At 49.1% G+C, this 25,086-nt stretch overlaps 1 protein-coding gene and 1 long non-coding RNA gene across 2 annotated transcripts in view; one reads left to right on the forward strand and one right to left on the reverse strand.

Moving 5' to 3' along the window:
* PFDN1 (prefoldin subunit 1) overlaps positions 1-2,524 on the forward strand; it is a 60,301-nt gene extending 57,777 nt beyond the window's left edge. Inside the window, exon 4 of the mRNA XM_027095689.1 lies at positions 2,120-2,524. Within this exon, the coding sequence (XP_026951490.1) occupies positions 2,120-2,203 (84 nt within the window). The 3' untranslated portion in view covers positions 2,204-2,524. The remainder of the gene's footprint in view (positions 1-2,119) is intronic.
* Positions 2,525-3,912: 1,388 nt separating this feature from the next.
* The window catches only part of LOC113614301 (uncharacterized), a 65,018-nt gene continuing 43,844 nt past the window's right edge, over positions 3,913-25,086 (reverse strand). Inside the window, exon 3 of the long non-coding RNA XR_003430575.1 lies at positions 3,913-4,396. This is a non-coding gene — a long non-coding RNA (uncharacterized LOC113614301). The remainder of the gene's footprint in view (positions 4,397-25,086) is intronic.

Here is a 25,086-nt window from a genome sequence, read left to right on the forward strand (position 1 = left end):
TCAGCTGTGTATCAGGAGTTACTAGTATTTACCTCTTTTTTACTCACCACAAGTTGTTTATCAAAGGAAGTTTAAGTTCCCACTCTGATATCACAGTGATAGGACTGTATCAGGTTTAGCAGTGTAATTAAACAAATTTCCTCAGCCATGGAATAATCATGGTCACTAGGAGTTTTTGTGGAGCTCCTGTTTTTTTGTAAGGAATTGTGTGCAAGTTGGACAGATGGGAGATGAGTAAAGAGATCGGGCTCTTTCTAGCCTTCAAGAAATTTGAAGTTAGAAGACAAATAGGAACCAGAGGTTCACGTAAGAACTATGATAAAGATTTGTGGGATTAGCAGATGCAAACTATTATGTATAGGATGGATAAACGGTGGGGTCCTGCTATGTAGCACAGGGAACTATGTTGTGTCCTATGATGGACCATGGTGGAGGGGAACATGAAAGAATATATATGTGTGTAGCTGGGTCACTTTGCTGTGCAGCAGAAATTGGCACAGCATTGTGAATCAACTATACTTCAATAAAATTTTACTAAAAAATACTGTGGATGCCTCAGCATTTGGCATCTAAAGGAAACTATAAAGTCTCTAAATGTATCATTTAAAAAATATCTGGGGCTTCCCTGGTGGCGCAGTGGTTGAGAGTCTGCCTGCTAATGCAGGCGACACGGGTTCGAGCCCTGGTCTGGGAGGATCCCACATGCCGCGGAGCAACTGGGCCTGTGAGCCACAACTGCTGAGCCTGCACGTCTGGAGCCTGTGCTCCGCAACAAGGGAAGCCGCGATAATGAGAGACCTGTGCACCGCGATGAAGAGCGGCCCCCGCTTGCCGCAACTAGAGAAAGCCCTCGTGCAGAAACAAAGACCCAACACAGCAAAAATAAATAAATTAATTAATAAACTCCTACCCCCAACATCTTCTTTAAAAAAAAAAAAATCTGGACAGAGAGTGGGAAAAATTAAAGAGGCAGGGATATGTAGAAGGGGCACCTGAGAGGTTTACTGGTGAAGGCCTCAGGTAATAGAAGCACTTCATTCCATTTTCCTGTCTCAGAGGTTGGGGATCAGTTCCCAAGCAAGGCCTGAGACCAGGCTGCTTACCTGCCCTCTGCCCCAGCCTTTCCCTGGCTTCCCCAGGTCACCTGGGCACTTCAGTAGTCAAAGTGAACCCCCAGCTGCTTGGGTGAAGGGAGGAGGGGTGAGGGAAGGGCACTGGCTGCATCTGGGCTAGGGCTCTGCATTTCTGGCTCTAGTGTGGCTCAGTCACATGCACCCTGGGGAGAGGATTATTTTGAGTATTCCCCAAAAAGGGAGACTTCATTTCATGTCTGTTAAGTGGGAATGCAGCCACAACGGTGTCCTCAGGGCAGGGACCAGTGGTGAAGCCACCATACTTCTGGGGTGACCACAGGGCAAATAATGTACAGACATGATTTCCTTTGACTAATCTTTTGTTAATCCTGGTCCAGGTGTGGCTCCTGAAAGTGAAGTTCTTTGTCTTAAGTTGAGATTTTTAATTTAGGACGCAGATGGGGTAGGAGGTAAACTTCCAAAAGGTCTGTTTTACTCAGTGTGTCACTGTCCTGGATTCCTGGCAGGCAGCAGTTTCATTAGAAAAGCAGATTTCATCTTGACTCATCTGCCTTGGTGAGACGTGTGATGCAGCCTATCTATCATCTTGCTGGACAGAGCAGAGGGTATGCTGTCCATTTTGCAGCAGTGGCAGCTACAGGCGCCTGGCCTGGGCCATGGAAAACCTTGAGAGACAATCTGTTATGGGGCCAGAGCTTTGTCCTGGAATTTCCTGGCCTTTGTCTGTCTGGTATAACTTCATGTATCAAGACGCCTGTTTTTAGAGTCTGCTTCCTTCTGGGGGAAGAGTGCTATTGCCATCCAGAGAGCACTCCTGCTTCCTGTACTGAGCAACCCCCTCCCTGTGCCCAGGGGTCGGGCTGGGGGAACACTCTGGGCAGGTGTGTATACTTGGCTCCCAATAGACAATAGGCTCCTGGAAGTCACTGGTCACAGAGAAGCCATACCATTGGGCATAGAAGCTGCATCTACCAACTTGGCACATTCCCCCTGGTCCTAACCCTTATTTCCTTCTCATATTGCAGCAGAAAAAATCCTACCTGGAGCGGAGTGTGAAGGAAGCTGAGGACAATATCCGGGAGATGCTGATGGCACGAAGGGCACAGTAGGAAGCCTCTAGGGAAGCTCTTCCCCCTGACCCCTGCCATTCCTGGCCAGGGGCCTGTATAGGGAAACTGCTTCTGCTCTGCCTGATGGACATTTTATCTGGATGGTCTGGTAACCCTATGTTTTATGCATCACCTGGAGCCCCTTTCAGATCCCATCCCTGTATTTTTTATCCTGGCTCTGCTTGCCACCCTTCTTCCCTGGGGGTGAGTCATGAACCCCCAGGAGAGGGAAGATGGGAGCCGGGACAGATAGGAGAGCTCTTCCTGGGCCTACGACTAGTCACACTGGTCAGACCAATAAAAGACATCCGTCCCACTCTGCTAAGTCTGCTTTTCTTGAGCTGATGGATGAGAACAGAGGATCAGAGAGGCAGAGGCTACCTCCACCTCAGCTCCTCCCTGTTCTCTTCCAGGGCTGTGGGCCTGCTCCTTCTGCATTGAAGCCTTGCCTTCTTTTTTCTGTTCCTTTAGGTAAACCTCTCAACTTCTAAGCCTCCATGTAGTATGCAGATAAGGAAAAGGAGAGCAGGGCACAGCTGAATGAATGTAAGTGGACACAACAGTGGTGCCTCAGTGGCAGTCTGCCTAAAGATTCCTTTCCCACTTCCTCCCAAACACTGTAAAAGAAAATCTGGTAATAAACCAGCAGCACTCCAAGACGGTCTCCCTTTGGTCAGTTCATAGGGTGGACATTACAATCCTGAGGCCTCCTGGAGGCGTGGGGGCAGTGGTGTGCTGGCACTGGCTCGGGAGAGCCAATTATTTAATTTTCAGGAATTTTGTTGCAAGCCAGTTGTTAAACGGTAGCCATTATTAAAAATTAAGTTTGTAAATTTACCATTATATTAAAAATAAGGTTAATAAGTATTTAGAACTTACCCCTTCCAAATTACTTTACTAAATTTAGCCATTATCTGTGTTTTTGAGGTGAGCAGTCTATTGTATCTGGATGGTGGAAAAACTGCATAGCAGTGCACTGCTGCCCTTGTCTTCCCAACTCCGTGTTCAGGATATCACGTTGGTAGCTTGAAATCCGCTACGGTGGGACCCACCATTTACTCCACAGAAATCAGGTGATGCTACAAAATCTTGGCTTTTTGTTTGTTTTTAAAGAGAGCTGGTAGTTATTTATCAGCACCTGGCTGATTCAGAGGGAAAGTGGGCAGACGAGGAGGTTAGGCAAGGAGCTGTCAACTATGCCTCTCAGGGATGGCCAGCTGAAGAAGGAAAATTAGATTTGCTGCTATGGTGGCTCAGCGCCACCCTGCGGCCAAAACTGAGATGGATGGTGTGGCTGACTAGTTTGTATTATGACAGCTCGTTTCTTTGTGTGTCAGTGGACAGGGGTTGGGTTCTGGGAGGGGACAGCAGGAAGAGAAAGCCTCAGGTCTCGACCTGAGCCCCAACTGTGGCTTCTCCTTCCAGAGCAGGCCCTGGGGCAGCCACAGTTACCAAGATGCCCTTTCCTATGCTCTGGGTAAAAGCCAGTGTGGCTCCTCGGTGAGTCCATATCTCAGTGGGACTAGGGAGAGAGAGAATGCTAGCTCGGTGAGGACTCCTTGACCTGGCTGAAGGACACCTGGCCTTGGACCCTGCCTTCCTAGTAGCAGCCAGGATGAAAAGGTAGATCGGCTCCTCATCATATACTGGACACTGGACAGTGGCTGAGAAACCCAGGGTTTAGATTGTATCTGGAATAACTGAGACAGTTGAAGTTTAGACAAATTTATTGAAACATACAGGGTGTTAGCAGAGAAATCATTCAGTGGTATGTTATATCATGCCACTACCTTGAATGTATAATTTTAAAATTATAAATATATATTTTGTCACTAAGCCTTTGGCCAAAAAAATGAAAGTCATTTAGCACATTTGTGAAAGACCAATAAGAAATGGATTTGAACATTAAAAAGATCAAGTCACTGAATTAAACAGCAGCAACCCCTGCTAATCTAGAATCCCACTGCGTTGAAGGTAGAAGTGTCTGTGCAGAGCTAGTCATTGATTTCAGCAATCAGAAGAGATGGGGGCAGGCACGCTTGTTGGCGGTGGCGGCAGAGCTGGCAAGACAGGAGAGCCAGGGTCGTCAGGTGAGCATATCCCAGAGACAGCAGCAACAGAGGGCAGTCCAGCAGGCTGTGAGGCAGGTAGATGGGCCCAGGTCATCCCTTCTCTGGTCTTCCACCACATACACTGGATGGGGAAGGGGAGAGAGGGTGAAAATGAATGGGCACAAACCCCATGCTCTACAGGGCCAACACCTCCCAGACCAAGGGAGAGCTACATACAGCAGCTCAAAGCCACTGAGCAGACTTTGTGCAGCCTTTCCACTTATGCAGTCTTGGGTGATGAATGGAGGAAGGGTGGCTCAACTACTTTCCCTCCTCCTCCTAAGGACACTCATCCCTGCAGGAGGGCAAGCACTAGGGAACCTAACCAGTGGCCTCACCAAGGCAGCCAGTTAAGTAAGAAATGTCCATTGCTCTCTGGCCAGAGTTGGCTAACCCTACTTGGTTTATAAACCAGGTAGCACTCTGTCCCGAATCCTACAGGGGAACTGGGGGGCATTTCTTTAGATACATCTAAGCCATCTCCCAAGAGCAAGAGAGTAAGTAAGATCTCCTAAAAAGGGGGCTTTAGGCTTTAAAAGATTAACCAAGAATCTTGGTTTTCATACCTGGCCAATGCAGTATGTGCTCCAGCCTCTAAACTTTTGCACAAAGCAATGTGGTAGGCAGGATGAAAACGTAGGCAAGTGGGAGGCTATGGCTGGAGCCTGGTACTCTTGCGTTTCCCCAGAATGGAGTAGGAAATCTGAGCCCTGTCAGGGCTAAGCGCTGTATTAAGAGATCTGAGTGCCAAACAAATCCCCAGATCAAGAAGGACCCCCAACCACCCTTTACTCGTGAGCTGTGGCTCACGTCAGACTCGCTTCCCATTAGAATGTGTGATGGTTGACCTTGGCCTCAAAGGATCTGCAGGCACTTTTAAGAAAATCTCAAAACAACCATCATCAAACTCAGTAATAAGCAGTAAGGATCTTAAACTTTTTGAAAGTTCATGAATACATGAATCTTATAAATTAAACCAGTCCTTTGGCATCTTTTAGTTCTATTTTTGTGTATCTATTTTTATACCTCCTCTCTTGGCAACTCTTTTCTCTAGAGCCTGGTATAGTAAGTAGCTAGAACACGCTGGGTTTAGTGTGAGCTTGTCCAGGTTCTGTTGTATCAGCCGCCCTCCACAGAGACATCCCCTTTCCCTTCTCTCACAGCACAGGTCTAATCTCAGCCTGTTTTCATTTGGCCCCTCTCAACACAGACAAAGTTGTTCAGGGTCTGGGAGACAAGACCCACCACCAGGCAAGCCTAGTCAAAGAGGAGGTGACAACCCATTTATTTTTCTGAGGTCTGGTAAGGCACATTACTTGATTTAGTCTTAAGAGTAACTTTGAGATACCGTCATTCCCATTTCACAGGTAAGGATCAAGACTTAAGAGACGTAAGTCTCTTGTTCAGCACAGGACCAGCCAGAGGCAGGATGTGAATTCAGGCCCCAACTGGGTAGTATAGGGACCAGGAGCACAGGGGTGAACGGGCTCCAGGACAGTCCTTTCTCACTCTAGCCGGAGCCCACCCCACCCACTGAAGGCCTGGGCACTCCAAACTCTGGGATCACCACAGCAGGGTGTCACCTGCCACCTGCCCAAGTTCCCAGCCTCCCATGATCATGCATGGGTAGTGTTGGACAGGGAAACTGAGAACACAGTTTGCTGTGGACGCCCTTGAATAATCTTTTGCTGTATTCTCCTTGCCACTCTGCTGCCCCTGGGACATAAAGTCCCCCTCCTCTGCCAGCTCTGGAAACAGCCTGTTTAGCCCAGGCCTGAGACCCAGCCCGAGGCTGGGTTGCTATGTGCCAGGTCCTGCAGTCTCTCTTAAACTGGCGTTTACAGAGGTGCTCACGATGTGCCTGGACCTGGACCTGTGCTGAGGGCCTTTCAGCACCACTTGATCTTCACAACCCTGTGGGACACCTGTCTCCTCACTGCTTCCCCTGCTCCCAGCCCTTCTTCCTCTCAAAACCACTGAACCTCAGGTAACTTAGGGAAACAAAAATGTCCCAGTCTTCCTTCCTGTATCACCTTTCTCCATTAGTCAAGTTTGTCCTTGCCAGGGCTTATTTCACCTGCCATACTCCACAACCTGGGACAGTAGAGACTGAGCTGATTACTCCCTGACAATGCTTACAGAGGTTAGAAATAATGAGTCTGGCTACAGAACAGAGGACTTCAAGCCAGAGGGCTGCATCAACCTTGACAGGGGTAGTTAGTGCTGTACATACCTTAGAAACCCGAGTCACGTATTTGCTGGAGCACCGAGTCTTCCAAATCCCTTATGACTTTTTCCCTTGCATTAGCTGAGGACAGAACCTATGCTTCCAGACTGTTGAGAAGATGGGGGTGGAAGAGTGCGTGTGTGGGAGGGTAGGTGCGGAGGTAGGAGTGACTTGTGTTTTCCTTGCTTTTCTTTCCATCACCAAAAGCAGGGATGACTGGCCCAGGAGAAAGCTCTGAGGAAGGCCTCACAGTTCCTCACAGCATGCGCTGTGGGACCCAGAAATTGCATATTTTACAACTGTATCTGCCTAGATACCCTGCTTACCTGCAGAGTCTGAGGTACTGCACCTTTAGAGGGTGCCTGCTGCACTGAGCTGCAGGCCTAGTCTGCCCCAGGACACCACCCCACCCTGGGGCTTCTGCTAATCTGCCACCTGTCCCCATCCCTGCCACCCAGTAGGTGAATCTGCCTGAAAGCTCCCATACTGCCCTGGCTGAGCCGTTAGGATACACCTGAGTGCATGAGTCCTGGGCCATGACAGCCTCCCTGGGTACTTGAAGCCAGGGGACTGTGTACACCACAGCTTTTCTGGTGGTACTGGTTACCCAGCAGGAGCTGGGTCAGAGATGATTCTAAAACAGGTGTTTCCACACCCAGGCCACATGGGCCTTCCTGGCAACTGGCCTATACTGGCAAGCTGGGCAGGACCATGGTTATGTAATATGTTAATCATTAAGGGAAGCTGGATCAACAACAGAAACGGTACTATCTGACTTTTCTGTAATCTAGAATTACTCCAAAATAAAAAAAATTTTTTTTCTTTTAAAGGAGGAAAGAAATGGAGAGGGATCAAAAGTGCAATGGGTGGAGTTGGGAGCAGTCAGTGCCCAGTGGGGAGCAGAGGGTCTGGTGTCTGCAGAGGCTACTCACGTTGAGTGCCTACTTAGGGATTAAGTGCCCCCTTGTGGCCAGCCTGGGGACAGGCTGGGCTCCAGCTCCTTCTGATGCAGGCAGGGCTTTACAGATTGGCTCACACACATATCAGCCCAAAGGCTAACCATCCCATTTCCTATCTAGTGTCTCAGGAGCCAAGACCACCCTATTCAACCAGTGCCGGGAGCCTGTGCCCTGGTCCCAGGCAAGGGACTGAAGGGACTCTCCATTTCCAGAAAACTGGTTGAGTTGGAGATCAGGTCCAGGGGTCCTTCACCAGCTTGTTTCACCAGCTTGTCTTTCTTGCCTCACACAGCCCTTTGGTACCAACCTTCAATGTTCTCAGCCCCAGCCCAGGGGTGGGGCCTACAGAGGGCCAGGTATTCAGAGCTTTGCCGTGTGAATGCAAGTGCAAAGGTGGTGGTGGTGGTGAAGGGCATTGGGGGAATGTGCAGGGAGAGGTGTATGAGCATATAGATCTGACTCAGATGCCCAGACTAGGTCATAAAGACCCAGGTAGGTCTTGGGTGCAGAACCTGTGGGAAGCTGAGCAGATTCTGGAAGAGGCTCCCCATCTGCCTTCTTGCCTCTCTGCTGGAAGCAGAGAAGACAGATGCAAGATGCTTAGAGGTATGCATCCCCCTGTGCCCAACTGCCCACCAAGCCCTGGGGTGTTCTCCAGGGCCACCAGCCACACCAACCAGCAGTCCCAAATTCTAGGACAACCATATTGTACAACCCCAGGGGGGCCATTCACATGGGCTACTGGTTCTGGGCAGGCAGTGGGCAAGTGGGGCTCCAGACCACACAGGGACCTGGGCAGAAATGTGAGCAGAGGCTTACTCTGCTAAAGGCTCCAGTTCCTCAGTCAGCCCCATCAGCCCCATCCTGGAATCTGAAACCTTTTCGTGCTCAGCTCAGACATTTTAAATGATTAATCAAGGGCTTTGAAGTGGTAATTGAGCCTTATTAGGCCATTCTACTTGTCTCTGCATCTGTGCACAGTCCCAACCCAGAGAGCTAGTAAGGAGAAGCAAACAAAAAGACGGGCTTCCCAGAGAGTTCTGACGTCTGGGACCTTCTTGCTCCGGGAGCTAATTAAGGAAGCTACACCTTGGCCTCTTGTGACCAAGACCAGTGATGGGCACCCAAGCTGCTTCTCTACTAAGACCACCACAGCCAGAGCACCTCCCCGAAGTGCCCCCAGTGGAGATGACAGCTTTGCCAGAGGCAGGAGGCCTGTAGTCACCCCATCTTCTAAACCAGCATCCAAACCAACAGAAGGCCAGCCTTCCAGGAGGTATCAGAGGCTGCCGAACAGCCCTCCTACTGCTCAGACCAGAGGTAGAAGAGAGGGAAGGATCTTTCCACATCTTAGGAATAAGTAAAATCTCAGGAAAGCCATAGGATGGTTCCTGCCCCTTCCATGCAGGGGCAGAGAGGAGAACACACAGCTCGCTGAGGATGCACTTCAGCTTTCCTTGGGTGTGCACGTGCAGTGGGATCATTTATTACTCAAGAACAAGGGGGTTGCACTGGTGAGAAAAGGTGCCCTAAAGGCAGTGCCACTTGCTCTGAAGGCCATGAGCACCAGGTAAATATACAGAGGGGGGACAGTGAGGGGGTGAAGGTTGGCCGGGAATAGTAGAAGCAATCAAGGGCGTGTAGTTTTCACTGGAGTCTAGAGGTTAAGAGCAGGAGAGGTGAGGAATATCTTCCACTTTCCTGTTCCTCCACAGGTAGAGGAGGGATACGGGGCTGGCAGCACTGGCACAGCCTTGGCCCAGGCTCTGCGACAGCAGCTGCCTTTGCCTGCTCAGTTCTGGACCTTCCCCAGGCCACCTCGGCCTCACTGCCCTCACTACCACCTCCGGAGAGTGGGCCCAAGCCTCTTTCTTCCCAGGCTCAGTCACAGGCCAGCTTGTACCTTAGCCCTCTCCAACCCGATCAGTTTTATGAACAGTAGACCTGATAGTAAAATTGTTTCATAAACAACAAAAACGGTTAAGTGCGTTTGGACATGTCATACCAGTCTGGTAAGTATGACTGGACTGCCACCACCTCCTGTGGCCCTATCCTTGGGCTAGACCTGCTGGGCCACTGGGACAGAAGTGGTTGTAGAAGCTGGGACAACTGAGAACATCCTAGATGCTAGAACTGCGCATGAAACTGCCTTGGAGATCATGTGGCCAGTCATTTTTTGGTAAGAAAAGAATGCTGGGGCTTCCCTGGTGGCGCAGTGGTTGAGAGCCTGCCTGCCGATGCAGGGGACGCGGGTTCGTGCCCCGGTCCGGGAAGATCCCACATGCCGCGGAGCGGCTGGGCCTGTGAGCCATGGCCGCTGAGCCTGCGCGTCCGGAGCCTGTGCTCCGCAACGGGAGAGGCCACAACAGTGAGAGGCCCGCGTACCGCAAAAAAAAAAAAAAAAGAATGCTGAGCCCAAAGATGGGAGGTGGTAACTGAGGTCTCATAGTGAATTAAAGGTATGTCCTGGCCTATCACCCAGCCCTCTTGCCTCCTGGCCCAGTGCTCTCTGCACATCAAGATTAGGCTCACTAGTAAGTCAGAGAAAAACAAATACCGTAGGCTAACACACATAGATATGGAATCTAAAAAAAAAGATGGTTCTGAAGAACCTAGGAGCAGGACAGGAATAAAGACATAGAGAGTGGACTTGAGGACACGGGGAGGGGGAAGGGGAAGGGGACAAAGTGAGAGAGCCTTTACATTTGGTACACTACCAAATGTAAAATAGATAGCTAGTGGGAAGCAGCCGCATAGCACGGGGAAATCAGCTCCGTGTGACCACCTAGAGGGGTGGGTTAGGGAGGGAGATGCAAGAGGGAGGGGATATGGGCATGTAAGTATAGGTATAGCTGATTCACTTTGTTATACAGCAGAAACTAACACACCATTGCAAAGCAATTATACTCCAATAAAGATGTTAGAAAAAAAGATTAGGCTCACTTTAAATCAGCAGCCTGGCTGCAAGTGACCTGAAACGTGTGTGGACAGGTGAAAGGCCTCGCCTCTGTTGCCTGGTTCTCCCTTGAAATCCACTGTCTTTGTGGGAGAGCGAGATCCAGCCCTCACCCTACTCCACAGTGTGTCCGAAAGGGAGGGCAGAATGGACCTGGTCCAGCAGTCAACTGGGAGACGGAGTGAATTTCAGGGTCCCTCCTGACAACCACTCGGTGGGTGTGTTGGCCCAGAACAAGGCACCTCCTGGGGGTGGGGTGTAGCTGGAACATCCCCCTCAATCTACTTCAGACTTTCCTTGGGCACCCCACCACTTGAATTGCTTTATTATCTAAGGACAAGAGCTATGTACATGGGCTCTGGAGGGGCACTGCCCAAGTGACGGTCAGCTTCCCCATGCCCCAGCCTTCACACTTGTGAAGTGGTGGGAGGAAGCAGTGCCTAAGAGCCTATGTTTTGTGACAAAAACATAAGAATGTAAAGTGCTTGGCCCAGGGCCTGCCATGGAGTGAAGGAGGGAGGACTTAATGGGAACCACAATGTGATGACATCCTATAGAAAAAAAATCACCAGAAATCTGTTTTCTTATTCTGAGTCTGTGTGCGGGGAGGGGTTCCTCCAACCAATCCATATTCGGATTGGTATTCATATACCAATGTGGCACCAAATCATCACAGGATGACAAAAGCAGAGGAACTGGCAGTCCACATGAAGCACAGCTGCTCAGAAATGGGGAAGGAGACAACCCAGGGGAGAACCCTTGCTGTGTGTGTATTGGGGGCTAGGAAGGTGGAATACAAACAACTTTAGCTGTTGAGGCACCTCAAGAGAATAGGGTGAAATATTTGGAAACATCCCATTTCCTTAGGTAAAGGGAGTAAAGAAACCCTCATACATACACATGTGAGCATTTGCTTGGACGTGATGAGTCTATGGCTAGCATTAAGAAAACGCAGACACCAAGGCCAGTAGAAGAACATAATATGAAAGAGAACAGTCAACAAGGGATGTACACATTAAAAAGACTTAAAACTGAAGACTAGGGTGTTTCTCCTTACACCTTAAAGCCAGTCAAATGTGATCAGTTCACAACTCAAAACCTCGAAAATTCCAGCAGGATGGGTGGCCTTGTTCATTGAATTTCAGGAAAAGGACTAAATTCTCTGGGGATAAGAGAGTCTCTTTCGAGAAACAGTTCCCTCCAATCTGTTTTTTAGTCTAGGAAATGTGCAGAAATGGGGTAAAGGAACTGATAGCGTTTTCTGCCCATCGTCACAAAACATTAAAGTGAAAGAACAGCCAGTGTTAGTTTGGAGAATAGAAAGCAGCTTTTCTTTTATCCTTAAGTCAGCCAAGAGACTGGGGAGGGGCCTGAAGAACAATGATGGGAGGACACAGGGTGAGGATGTGTGCAGCGCTCCCTCAGCACCCGCTTTTCCTCTCCAAGTCTGCCTGTGCCATTGCCTCAGACCACAGGAACAACGGGTGTGAGCTGGGGAAGGTCAAACAGATGAGCATGCGAAACCCTGATGTCATGGGTAGTGTTACTACAGCAGAAAGGAGGAAGCAGTTCATTATCTCATGACATATCATGAATATACTTCTAATGTGGCTGTTTGTTTGAGAAATAAATGAGTGAGGCTGTTATGCCAGGCAGAAGAAATTAAGGAAAATCTAGAGAAACAATCGGATCATGCCCAATACAGGACAGTTTTATGACCCTGTGGCAGAGGTGTAAAGAGCCCGAGGCAGGGAGATTCCTCTAATGACTGGCAAGTCTTGCTCTACCTGCTCAGGAGGGAGACAGATGGAGACCAAGGTTGTGAATGATGGTGGCTGACCTGTCCTAGAGCATGACCTGGCCCACAAGCCCCTCAACATACTGGTCATCTTTTCATGGCTGTTCCTGCCCAATTCGATGTAGACATACCTCATTACCGCCAAACTTCAAAAGACACCAATATAATCAATCATAAGCTGGAATAATCACAACATAGCAAATGAAGGAGCAGGCAGGCTGCCTTGCTTCTTTAGAGGTTATGGCACATAAGAGGGAGCAAGTCATGCCATTTAAATACCCACCAGGCCTTCTAATCATAATCCCAGCAGTATTTTTTGTAGATAAGCTGATTCTGAAATTTATGGAAAGGCAAGAGAACTAGAATAACTAAAATCATTTTGAAAAATAAAGTTGGAGGACTCATACTACCTTATTTTAAGGTTAATATAAAGCTACAATAGTCAAGATGGTTATGGTATTGGTGAAGGGACTGACAGATCAAAGGAGCGGAATAGAGAGGACGGTAATAAACACGGCCAACTGACATTTGACAAACATGCAAAAGCAATTCTACGGAGAAATGATAGTCTTTTCAAACAAATGTTGAAAAAATTGGCACACAAAACCCTCAACCATTTTAAGCCTCACATTTTATGTAAAAAGTAACCTAAAATGGATCATAGATCTAAATGTAAAACACAAAACTGTAAAGGTTTCAGAAGACATGGAAGAGAATCTTCATGACCTGGAATTAGAGAGTTCTGAGGCCTAACAACAAAAGCATGATAATTTGGACTTAATCAAAATTTAAAACTTTTGCTCCATAGAAGAATCTGTTAAGGAGATGAAAAGACAAGCTACAGACTGGGAGACAATATATGCAAATAATATCCAACACAGGCCTTTATCTAGAACATATAAAGACTCTCAAAACTCCACAATAAGAAAACTCAACTTATAAGTGGGTAAAAGACTCGAACAGACACTTCATCAAATAGGATAGTATAAGAAGGGCGAATCCGTACACAACAACATCGTTAGCCATTTTAAAAATGCAAATTAAAACTACAAGGATTAAAATGTAGATAATGGAAAATTACGTTTGAGGGCAGCTTGAGTATGATATGTAATTTCAAAATAAATACAATCCTTGTTTAATCAAGAAAAAAAACCTACAAGGAGATACCACTGCACACCTATCAGAATGGCTAAAATTAAAATCAGTGACAATATGTGCTGACAAGGATACAGAGCAACTGGAACCCTCATTCATTGCTGATGGGGATGCATAATGGTACAGCCACTATGAAAAACAGTAGCAGTTTCTTAAAGTTAAATATACACTTAATCATTTGAGCCAGAAATTTCACTCCTTAGAGAAATGAAAACTTAAGTTCAAAAACCTGTACATAAATTTATAATCACCGAAAAGTGAAAACGACCCAAATGTCCTTCAACAGGTGAATGAATAAACTGTTACCTCCAGACAATGTAATACTACTCAGCAATAAAGTACCCCCCAGATCTTCAGAAAATACACCAGCAATTACACTCTGATAATTCTGCTTATAAGGCAGTATCCCAGAGGCAAAACCCATCCAGCCTAAATCTCCCTTAGCCAAATGTACTGGAAGATCCAGAACGACCTAAGGCTTTCAGATGCATTCCTCAGGTCCCTGGGATTCTATAAAAAGGTAGGGGATGGCCCGTCCTTGCCTCAACTGCAATTCCGTAGTATTATTCCACACTGGAGTTGCATGGAGAATTTCTTATAAAACAATTTATATTAGAAAAATCTGAAAACTATCAGAAAGGCCGAAATGGTGGTCATGACGGATCTATACTTGCTGCTGTTCAGAAGGGCCTCCCCAGCAAGGATAGTCACATGCTTGATAATCTACATGCTGGATCCTCCAACAGCCACCCCAGGGGACACAGTTTGCTTGAGGAGCAGCGTTTTCTCTGTCCAGGCTCAAAGCTGAGTGACAATAACCTGACTCCCTTACTTGGTGTCTGACCCTTCTGGAACTTGTTTTTTTGCATGGTTCTCTCCAGTTTAGCAGAGGCTTTGAGCCTTCATGGCGCCCAGCTGGTTCTTTGCACTCTGAGCTTGTCTCTTCCACGCCTACACAAATGCCTGCCTTCCTCCAATCCTGTATTCTGGTCCTAGCAATCTTGTCTTTCCCTCTGTTGGTGTCCTTCACAGCTGGAGGGAAGTCCACCCCTCAGTGACAATAGTGTGGCTAAGTCCAATGCACATTTTTGAGTTCTAACCTGACCTCCCAGCAATGATGCTACTGATCACTCCCTAAATACAAATTCTTCTACTTTCAGGACATCCCATTCTCCTGGTTTTCCATCTTTGACTCCTTTGCAGGTTCATCATCTACAGGTGCAAGTCAGTTTTCCTTAAAGCTCAGCCCTACACTGCCACCTTCTCTTTTCCCTCCACATTTCTACCTGATGTGATCTCATTCACTCCCACAGTTCTAGTTACTACCAATATGCCAGTGCCTTCCACATTTAAATCTCCAGCCCAACCTCTCCTCCAAGCTCCAGGTGTATATACAACTGCTTACCTGACATCTCTACTCTAATGTCTCATAAACACCTCAGTCTAACCCAACACATTCAGAGCCCAACATGATTTTCTTCCTCCTGAGCAAATATACTCCTTTCCTTTGTTTCCAACCTCCACAAACACCACCACTAGGCATCTAGTTGCAGTCAGAATCTCAGGAGTCATCCCCACTCCCTGTTTCTTCAATCCCCACAGCCAATCCATCTACAAGTCCTGTGATTTTACTTCCAAATTTCTCAAGTATGTTCATGTCTTTCCATCATCATCATGTGAACTTGTGCCTCAAACCATTCTCTACATGGAAGTCAAAGGGGGCTCTTAAAAATGCAAATTTGATCATGTCATCCCTTTGCTTAAAATCCGTCAATGGCTTCCCACTGCTCACAGGACAAAAACCAAAATCCCTAAGTGGGGCTGTGAGCTCCCTGTCTTGCCCCTGCCTGTTCTTCATCTGTTCCCAACACCCCACTGTTCTTTGCCACACCAGTTTCCTCTTCTAGTTTCTCAAATGAGGCATGTTCTCTCCTGCCATTGGGCCTATGCACCTGCTTTTCCTGCCATTGTTTTGCCTATTAACAGCTATTCATCTTTCAGCACCCTCCCAGACTGTGCAGACTGTCCCCTTTTTCATATGTTTTCATAGCAATACATATCTTCTTTTCATAGGAAAGCAGAATGTCAATAATACCTGTGGGACTGTTTAATGTCTGGTTCCCTCCCTAGAGTCTAAGCCCCATGGGGGCAGGGATGGGGTCTGTTCTCTGTGGTCCATCGCCTAACACACTGGAGATGTTCAGCATCTACTGAGTGTCAGTCGGAGGGTGATTGCCTGGGAGTGCACTTGGGGCAGATTGAAGAACTGCTCCTCCCACAGTTTAAAGTGTCCCAAGGCAATGTTGTGATAAAACTGGGTTAAAAGAGTCCATTTACAATAGCATTAAGCCTGCAAGGTACCTGAGAAGACTTCCAGTTTTAAAGACCAACGAAGGATATGCGAAAGCTACGTGAAGAAATTATAAGATTTTATCTAAGGACATAAAAGAAGTCCAAAAAAAATGAAGGGATACCATGTTCCAGATAGGAAGACAACTCTCTTAAATACATCAACTCTTCCCCCCAATTACTCTATAAATTACATGCTGTTCCGATTAAAGCCAAACATGGTAGTTTTCCATAGAAACTGACAGACTCATCCTAAAATCCAGATTACAGTAAAAGAGTAAATGGCTAAGAACATCCAAGAAAATTCTAAAGAAGAAAAAGGAGTATGTGTGTATGCATGTCCTGGGGGCAGGGAAGATGCTTGTCACACCAGACTTATGATTTTAGCCCATTTATATGTAGGAACTTGTTATATGACAAATCTCATTTCAAATCAGTGGGGAAAGGGTGACCTAATCAGTAAATGGTGCTGGAACTATCAAAATGGAAAAAGAAAACCAGAACCCTAACCTACACCATGATCAAACACAAATTTAGGTGGACTAAAGACTATGTGAAAGGGCTTGCCTGGTGGCGCAGTGGTTAAGAATCTGCCTGCCAATGCAGGGGACACGGGTTCGAGCCCTGGTCCGGGAAGATCCCACATGCCGCAGAGCAACTAAGCCTGTGCTCTAGAGCCTGCGCTCTGCAACAAGAGAAGCCGCTGCAATGAGAAGCCCACGCACTGCAATGAAGAGTAGCCCCTGCTCGCCACAACTAGAGAAAGCCCGCGTGCAGCAATGGAGACCAAATGCAGCCAAAAAAAAAAAAAAAAAAAGACTGTGAAAAAGTTTTAGAAGAAAATATAGGCTTATCTTTGCAATCTTGGAATAGAAAATGATTTTTCAAAGATTAAAACACACAAAAGCATGAGGGAAAGATTGATAAACATGACATTTAGAAACTTTCGGGACTTCCCTGGTAGCACAGTGGTTAAGATCCGCCTGCCAATGTAGGGGACATGAGTTTCATCCCTGGTCCGGGAAGATCCCACATGCCATGGAGCAGCTAAGCCTGTGCGCCACAACTACTGAGCCTGTGCTCTAGAGCCCGTGCACCCTAGAACCCGCACACAGCAATTACTAAAGCCCACACGCTGCCAACTACTGAGTCCACATGCTGCAACTACTGAAGCCTGTGCGCCACAACAAGAGAAGCCTCTGCAATGAGAAGCCTGCGCACTGCAACGAAGAGTTGACCCTGCTCGCCACAACTAGAGAAAGCCCACGTGCAGCAACGAAGACGCAACGAAGACCCAACGTAGCCAAAAATAATAAAATAGAAAATAAACAAAACTTTCATACTAGAAAATACACTATAAAAAGGTTAAGAGACAGATAAGAAGAAGGTATTTCCAAGCCTATAAAAGTGACAAATATTAGTGTGTGGAATATTTAAAGATTCCCTACAAATCAGTAAGAGAAGACAAACGAATAGAAAAAACGGGCTAAGGATATGTAACAAGCAATTCACAAGATTTGTAAAGGCAAATCAAAAACATCTTTTATGTTCAAGGTCACTAGTAAGGAGGAAGGTAAGTTAAAATAGTGAGATAACCATTTCACACCTATCATAGATGCTAAAATTTTGAAGTCTGTAGATTAGGTAATTTTTAAAGAAAGAAAAAAAGTAAACTGCAGCACTAGTAGTTTATTCCAGTAACAGAAGGTAGGCAGGCCTGCAGGGAGCACTTGGGTCTCGGCTGCTCAGTCCAAGTTGTCCAGGAGGCAGCAGCAGCAGAGAGCAGCCCAGCACGCGGCCAGGGCCGCCAGACACCCGGTGTCGTCCGTCTTCCTTTCCTGCTCCACGTACACTGGGGGTCAGGGGAGGGGCGGGGGCGGGGAGAGAGAGACCCAGTCAGAGGGCACGGTGAGCAGACATGTGCTGTGCTGCTCAAGCACTTAGCACAATCTGTGGAGACCTGTTCGAGGTCTCCCTCTCTCTCCAGACTGTCAGCTCCGTGAAGGCGGAGCCACGCTATCTGGTTCCCTGCTCCATCCCCGCTCCAGTGTCTGGCGCACATCAGGTAGTTTCCTGGATGTGTGAATGAAGGTGACATCTGCTCAGCAGCTGTCAGACCACTGTTTCCTGCCACCTCCCCTTCCCCAAGCTGACTACGAAACCCAACCCAGCACTTGACTCATCAAAGTGATTCCGTTTGCAGTGAGGCCTGCCCTACAGCCTGATGTGGCAGGGACTGGCTGAAAGCTTTACACATTATCTCATTTAATCCTCACAACAGCTCTGTTACTATCATTTGTAACTCTCAAAATCTGTTTGCAGGAGTGTGAATTGGTAGAAACCCCTTGGGAGGGGGCGAGGGGGGGCGATGCATACAACTTTGACCCAGAAAACCTGTATCTAGGGTTTTTCTACAGAAATAATTGTCCCGTTGTTCAAAAATATGTGTACATTGTGACTGCTGCTGTATCAAAATAACCCCAAACTAGCAACAACCTTGATGTCTGTCACCTGGAGACTGATTAGGTATGCTAATGCATACCATAGAATAGAATACTAAATGGCCATTAAAAAGAACGGGTTGGTTCTTCCATGTTGCCAGTAAATTAAGCAAGAGATAAAAGGTATACAGCAGTGCATTGTTATTTTTGTACAATTAAAAGGATACACACACACACACATATACATACAGGTTTTTGAAAGAATGCAAGAAACATAGATCAGAGTGTGGGAGGGGTGGGAGCTTTTACTCTGCTTTGCATTTTATATCTTTCTCAAATCCAGGCTTGTCCGGTTCCAAAGCCACACTCAAAGCCGCTCGTCCAATGTCACTGCCAGGGTCCTGTAGGCAGGAGGGAGGGCTGTCCAGTTTCAGCAGAGTTCGGACCTCTTCTAGCCTCTGCCACAGTGCTAGCTCCAGGGGCTTTCTTTGGGGGCAGCTGGCAACCACTGATCTGGGCTCCCTGGTGGCACTGGCCTCAGTCCTGGATGCCTTCCCCAATGTCACAGTTACCTACTGACACCCCTTGGCCCAGCTCCCCTAACCTGTGCTCGCAGTTATGTCGCTCCCTTCATGGCCTGTGACCTTCAGTTTCATCCATCAGATTTGCCTTCAATGCAGTTCTGACTCCCCTCAGGCCTTGCTGACTCAGCCCTGGGCACACACTGGGGTTCCTACTGGGCAAACCTGGCAAGCGGCAGCTGTATCAAATCACCACTCCTCCCTGCAAGGAGCTCGGAGACCAGAGGGTCCTCACGCTGGTGCAATTCCTAAGACTGAGCCCCATAAGCCAGAAACACTCCCACGCCAGGTCGCAAACAGCCCCACTTGCCACTCCTTCCCTCTCCAGCAACACGAGCTGGTGGCATTTCCCAAACCAACCCCAGCCTCTTCTCTTCCTCCCCTTTGGGTTTGAGCAGGTAGTCAGAAGCCCACTGGAGCCTGGTCCTGCAGAAAGAGGGCACCGAGGAGCAGGTACAGTGAGTCTAGCCTTTGCAAACCCCTGGGGAGTCCATGGTCTGCCAGGGGCCACCTTCAGGTCCCTCACCCCCCCCCACCTCGGCTCCCCTCTCTCTGTCACCCATGTGAGTGCCAGCATCATGCCTTTCTTTCTCCTCCCACTTCCTCAGCAGAGCCCCACGCTGCTGCTGTCCGCCCTACCAGCCTGTTCCCTCGGCAGCGCTGTCGGCAACTTTAGTGCCTTTGCACCTGACCTTTCCTGAAAGCAGCGCCCGCCCCAGCCCTTGGCTTTCTCTTGACCCCAGCAACACAGTCACTGGGCTCATCCTCCATTCCTTCGTCCTGGAAGTATCCCCTCCACATTTCTGCTCTGCCTCTGGGGCCCTCCAGCAGCACCCCAGGGTGCTGGGACGTGGGATAGATGCCTTCTCACCAAGGCACCTGCCTGCTGCTCCCAGACTCAGCCCTCATCACCCTTTTCTTCACCATCATTGGACTGAAGTCTGTAGATCCCTGCACATTCACAGGCAGAGAACACACTGTGGTCCCATTTCACAGAGGAGGCAACTGCATGAGGGAAGGCTATGTGGTCCGTCCAGAGTCAACCAGAAGGTAGCACTGACACGCCAGTTTCCCGGCTTCTCACACGGCACACTCCCACTGTTCTACACCCGCCTGCCCATCGAGTCGCTCCTTTGCTCACAGACATCCAGGCTCCTCCTTCCTACAGTGCTTTCTCCGTGGCCACCTAGACTGTTCAGTCACGCTGCATGGATCCCATGGGCCTGTATCCGGCCACGTTCAGCAACCCCGCTACCGAGCCCTACCTATAAGGGCCTTGGGCACCTCAGGGCCAAATTCCCTTGCTTTTGCAAGACTCAGATCGGATCTACCTGCCCCCACGAGTAAGGCTGCTTGTCAGCAGGCACAGCCCAGCCCTGGCTCAGCGAGCGTCATACCACACGAGAGCACCGGAAGGTCTCCTGAAAAGGAGTGGAGCCAATGCCTCCCCTTCACGAGTCAGGAAACCCAATTCCAGGCACGTGCACAGTGTGAAGGCTGGTACTTGGCTAACTAATAATCCAAAGAAAAGTATTCATTCTATGGGCTGAAGTTCCTCTGGGCTTCAAACACGGAGGCCTGTATTTGGTGGCCACAGAACTCTGGTCTCTGTGGAAAGCAGGGTGAGGACAGCTTTGCCGTGAGGAGGCAGGAGCCCACTTAGGGCCGTAATCACGGAGCAGAGAGACAACTGCCTTGAACCCCAGTGATGCTGACGGCTGCAGCGGGCAAGGTGTGTATTAGCACATCCCTCCCGCAGGCAGAGACTGCCTAGCACAGACCCAGCCTGCGCTCTGCACCCTACCCGACAGCACACAAAAGGACAACCCAGTGCAGGGGCACTGGCTGTGTTCTCAGACAAGCTCGTCCCCATCTGCCCAGCCCTCCCTCCTCCTTGCTAAAGCGGCCCCAGAGGCTCCAACAACTCTTCGCAGGAACCCGAGATTCAGCAGGAGGGGCGGTGGGATGGGTAAGCAGTGGGTTGTCAGCAGAGTCTGGGGATGGGAAGTTTGGAGAGAAGCAGGGAAGAAACCCTTCCCTACCTGATACTGCTGCCCCAATCCAGGTCACAATTCCCAAAGACACACTGCTCCAATCTAATGGGAGGCACCACAATTAGAATTTAGGGGCAGAGATTTTAATAAGCCATATCAAATTGGATTTAAATACAGGCTCATCTAACTCACTGGCCATGTAGCCTTGGGCAGGTAGCAACCTCTTTTAGCCTCAGCTTCCTGAGCTGTACAATAGGAGTAACGGCAGTAAGCTGTACCCCACAGGCTTGCTGGGAAAATGGAGAGATCAGGCAGGCAAAATGCTGACAGCACAGTGCCTAGCACGTTGTCAAGCGTTCAATAAATGCTCACTGGTGTTACTGCTGTTACTCAAATGGGTGACTCTCAGGCAGACCCCTCCCAGGACTGACTAAAGAGCTGGCCTAAACCGGCAGAGGGAAGGGGTGGGGGGCTCACCCGGACTCAGGGGAGAAGCCTCAGAAATAAACAAGAGGCCAGGAGGCAGAGTCATAGGCTGTTCTGGAAGCAAAGGGCCTGCAAGGTCAGCTAGCCCTTCACTGGGCAGAGGCTAACAGGTCCATCGCAAGGGAGGGGTGTGCTCAAAGCCACTACGAGGGGAGGGGGCAGATGAAGAGAGCCAGGCCACCTCCAGTGGCGCCACAGCAGGAGGACGGACGACTGCTGGAGGGAGAACTGCCAGCCAACTCCGGGCCCTGCTCTCACCCCAACTGCCCGTGGGCATGCGTGCACGTGCATGCGCGCGCGCCCCCCCCCCCCCCCCCCCCCCCACATACACATACATACAGTCCCTGTCAATTTTCCTTTGGCCTCAACCAACCACATGGTATCAGAGCCCAGGTTCAGGGTCAGGGAGACATGGTTACGTCTTTGGGAAGTGTGACTCTGGAAACCTCAGGCAGAGCCCAGAACAGGGGACGGGGGAGCTGATATACTGAGCCTGGGACAGAAGAGGGACCCGGTTAGCATGGGAACAAACAGGACAACAGCACAAGGGCTATAACCCAAGGACCAGAGACAGACCTGCATCCTGACTGCCAGGCCCATGCCTAGTGACAACCCACCCGCCTGCTAAAGACCTGAAGGCTGTGTGGCAGGAAAGCCCACAGTGGGTTTCACAGTCCCTCCCAGACCACTTGCAGGTCCTCAGCCTTCCCGTACAGAGTGTGACACCTGAGCAGAGATGCCTGCCTGCCTCCCAGATCCGGCTGTGCACCCTTAACAGCCTCTTCCTTCTCTCCCTGCCAGAGAAATGGCTCACCTGCCTCTCCTCCAGGTCAGCTCCAGAAACAGCTGCCTGATTCATTAGCTCCCAGGGTTTAGGCCAGAGATCTTGCTCCAGGTTGGGTTACTATGTGAAAGGTTCTTCCACACCTCACACAGATCTTTCAGATCCTCTGAGAAGCATTTAATCCGCTGTCTGGCAAACTCCTCCCTTCATCCTCCAGCATCTAAAACCAAGCCCAATAAGGCGACCATCAGGGGACTAAAACGGCGGCACAGTACTAAGCGTGTACTAGTGCCACGTGCCAGAGCAGGAGAAAGCAACAGTCAGCCCCGAGAACAGCAGAAGAGAAACAGCCGCCTTCCTCCTCCTCTGTATCGCTGACAGGACAGGACCCACCACCTGCGGCTCAGCGCATCTCCGAGAAGCCTTCCTGACCTGGCCCAGCCCATCAAGGATCTTTCTGACTCTGAATTGCTGCTATCACACTATCATTACAATCATTCAAAAACCTTAGTCTTAGAAATACCAAGCAGTCCTTAAGAAGAATGCAGCACCAAGACAGAGATGGGCCCGAGGGAAGCCCTTAGATGAAAAGGGGAGGCTACGTACAGTACGTGTGGTACAGGGCCCAGAACAGAGCCTGGGGGTAAGAGCAGGAGCCTTTCCCTTTGTAGGCCAGCAATGAGTTTTTTACTTGCGGCATTGGAAATGATAAGAAAACAGGACTGCCTCAGAAATGGCTAGTTTATCCTCAGGGTTTCTAAATGCTGTAACTAGACTATGAGGTCCTCAAGTGCAGGGTACAGGTCTTCTCCCTGGGCTCCCATCTCTACTTCCTAACCCGTCTGACAAATAAAGACGGGCGCTGGCCAAAGGAAGTCTCGTACAGAGGTAGAGAGACCCATGCGTGACAGGACACGTGAATCCATCGAAAGCCCATCGTCCCCCAGATGGGGCCCCTAGGGCTGGGTCTAAGCTGGTGCAGGGAACACCAGTGCTTGCAGCAATTCCAAATGTCAAGGTATTTCAGAAAAGTATTTTACTCTCCTAGGAAAGAAATGATGTATAATTCTTATAACGTTAAATGTTGTATAAGAACTGGATGAAACGAAAACAGATGACAAGAACCAGCAGACCTGGGGGGTAACACCACACCTGCCCAAAGCCGCTGCGCGTGGAAGACAAGTGACCTCAACATCCTCAGCTGTCAGTGGGCTCAGGGTTTCGGGTCCCAGGACGGAGCCAGGTCTGGGGTCGAGACCGAAAGACCAGCCTGACTTGGGTTAGGAGGGGCAAAGTCATCAAGAGCCTGCACCCCCGGGAAGCAAGCGGGTGTAATGAGGTGCACTGCCTAGCGTCAGTGCCCACCATCGAGTGACAAGGGTGCCTCCACAATCACAAGGAAGTGGCCAGCTAGGTGCAGTCAGTGACAGGTAATGTGTAAAACTGGAACTTTAACATGCTGTGAGAGCCTATCAAATATCAAAATGAAGCCTGACGTTACGAGTGACCAGTGGTGGTTATGCTGGAGTCTAAAATTAGGCAGTGAGTAAAGCCACCTTTTGGCCTGTGAGTCTAGCCCCCAGTGGAGAAGGGTGAGTCATCAGAAACTGACCTTCAAAAGACATCCTGTTCCTGTGCTTTACAACTCGTACCCAAAAGAATTGAAAGCAGGTGCTTGAACAGGTATTTGCACACCCATGTTCGCAGCAGCGTATTCGCAACAGCCAAAAGGTGGAAGCCACCCAAGTGTCCACCGATGGATGAAAGGCTAAACAAAACACGGTTTATACCTACGATGGGATATTCTTCAGTCTTAGAAAGAAATTTTGACATTTGCTACAACACGGGTGTACCTTAAAGACCTTTTGCTAAGTGAAGTACGCCAGTCCCACAAGGACAAATACCATATGACTCCTGTTACATGAGGTCCCTAGAGCTGCCAAATTCAGAGACAGAAGTAGAAAGGTGGTTGTCAGGGACTGGAGAGTGGGTTTATTTTTTAGTGGGTAAGGAGTTCTAGTTTGGGCTGATGAACAACGTTGTGGAGATGGATGGTGGTGATGGTTGCACAACAACGTGAATGGACTTAATACCACCAAACTGTACACTTAAAAGTGGTTGAAATGATAAACGCTACTTTCTTTCATCCTCCGCTTATTCATGAGGATTCCAGGCATATCAACACCCTGCAGGGAAAGAGATATGGGAGCTTTGCAGGAGGCAAGGCTCTATAGGCTGGTGGCTCAGGGACGTTCTGTCCCAGCAGCTGTTTCAGTTCTCCTGGGTTGGTGGTGTGATTGATCCCGCCTTCCCCCAGGCTGCCCTTGAGGCCAGACGGCTAGACGCCCATCACAGCCATCAAAAAAAGGAGATCCGCTGTCTGCCAGGTGCCCACCTGCCCTCCAGCCCGAAGACCCCTCCAGACCTCTCCAGCCAGACCTCACAGAGGATGTGCTGGAGGAGAGAGAAGCTGCTGTGGCGGCGGGTACTCTGCTCAGGCTCCCTCCCACCCCACATGCTCACTCCTCATTTCCCTGACACAGCCAACCCTGCAGGGGAGTCCGGGATGAAAGACACGGTGCCTGACTCAGGCAGCTCACAGACACCTTGGAAAGAAGAGCCAAGGACCTATCTGAGGAAGTGCATGGTGACATGCCATACTGGGGGGCGGGGGGACCAATGTTCAAAACTAGAATCCAGAATCAGGACAGGGCCTTTCAGAAGGAGCTAAGGAGAGAGGAATGTCAATCCTACTACTGCCCTGTCCTTGTTTTCCTTCCTTTACAAGAAAATTTAAAGAAATGCTGGCTAGTGAACAGCTCACCCAGAAACAGGCAGCATTTTAGGTTGGCCCAGGCTGTGCTACAGCCCTGGCTTCTCCTGACCGATAGAGTCATCATGGCCTGACACCCCCTGCCCCAAGGAGGGAGTGGTGGTGACGGTGATGAACTGCACGATCTGTTATTTCATACCCTGCTAAGCAGCAGGGAAGACGCTCGGAACCAGGGAATCACGGAAACAAAGCAAGGAGAAAAAAGGTAG

This window comes from Aethalodelphis obliquidens, unplaced genomic scaffold, assembly GCF_003676395.1.
Source record: "Aethalodelphis obliquidens isolate GAN/ISIS:26980383/991018 unplaced genomic scaffold, ASM367639v1 scaffold4, whole genome shotgun sequence".
NCBI lineage: Eukaryota > Metazoa > Chordata > Mammalia > Artiodactyla > Delphinidae > Aethalodelphis > Aethalodelphis obliquidens.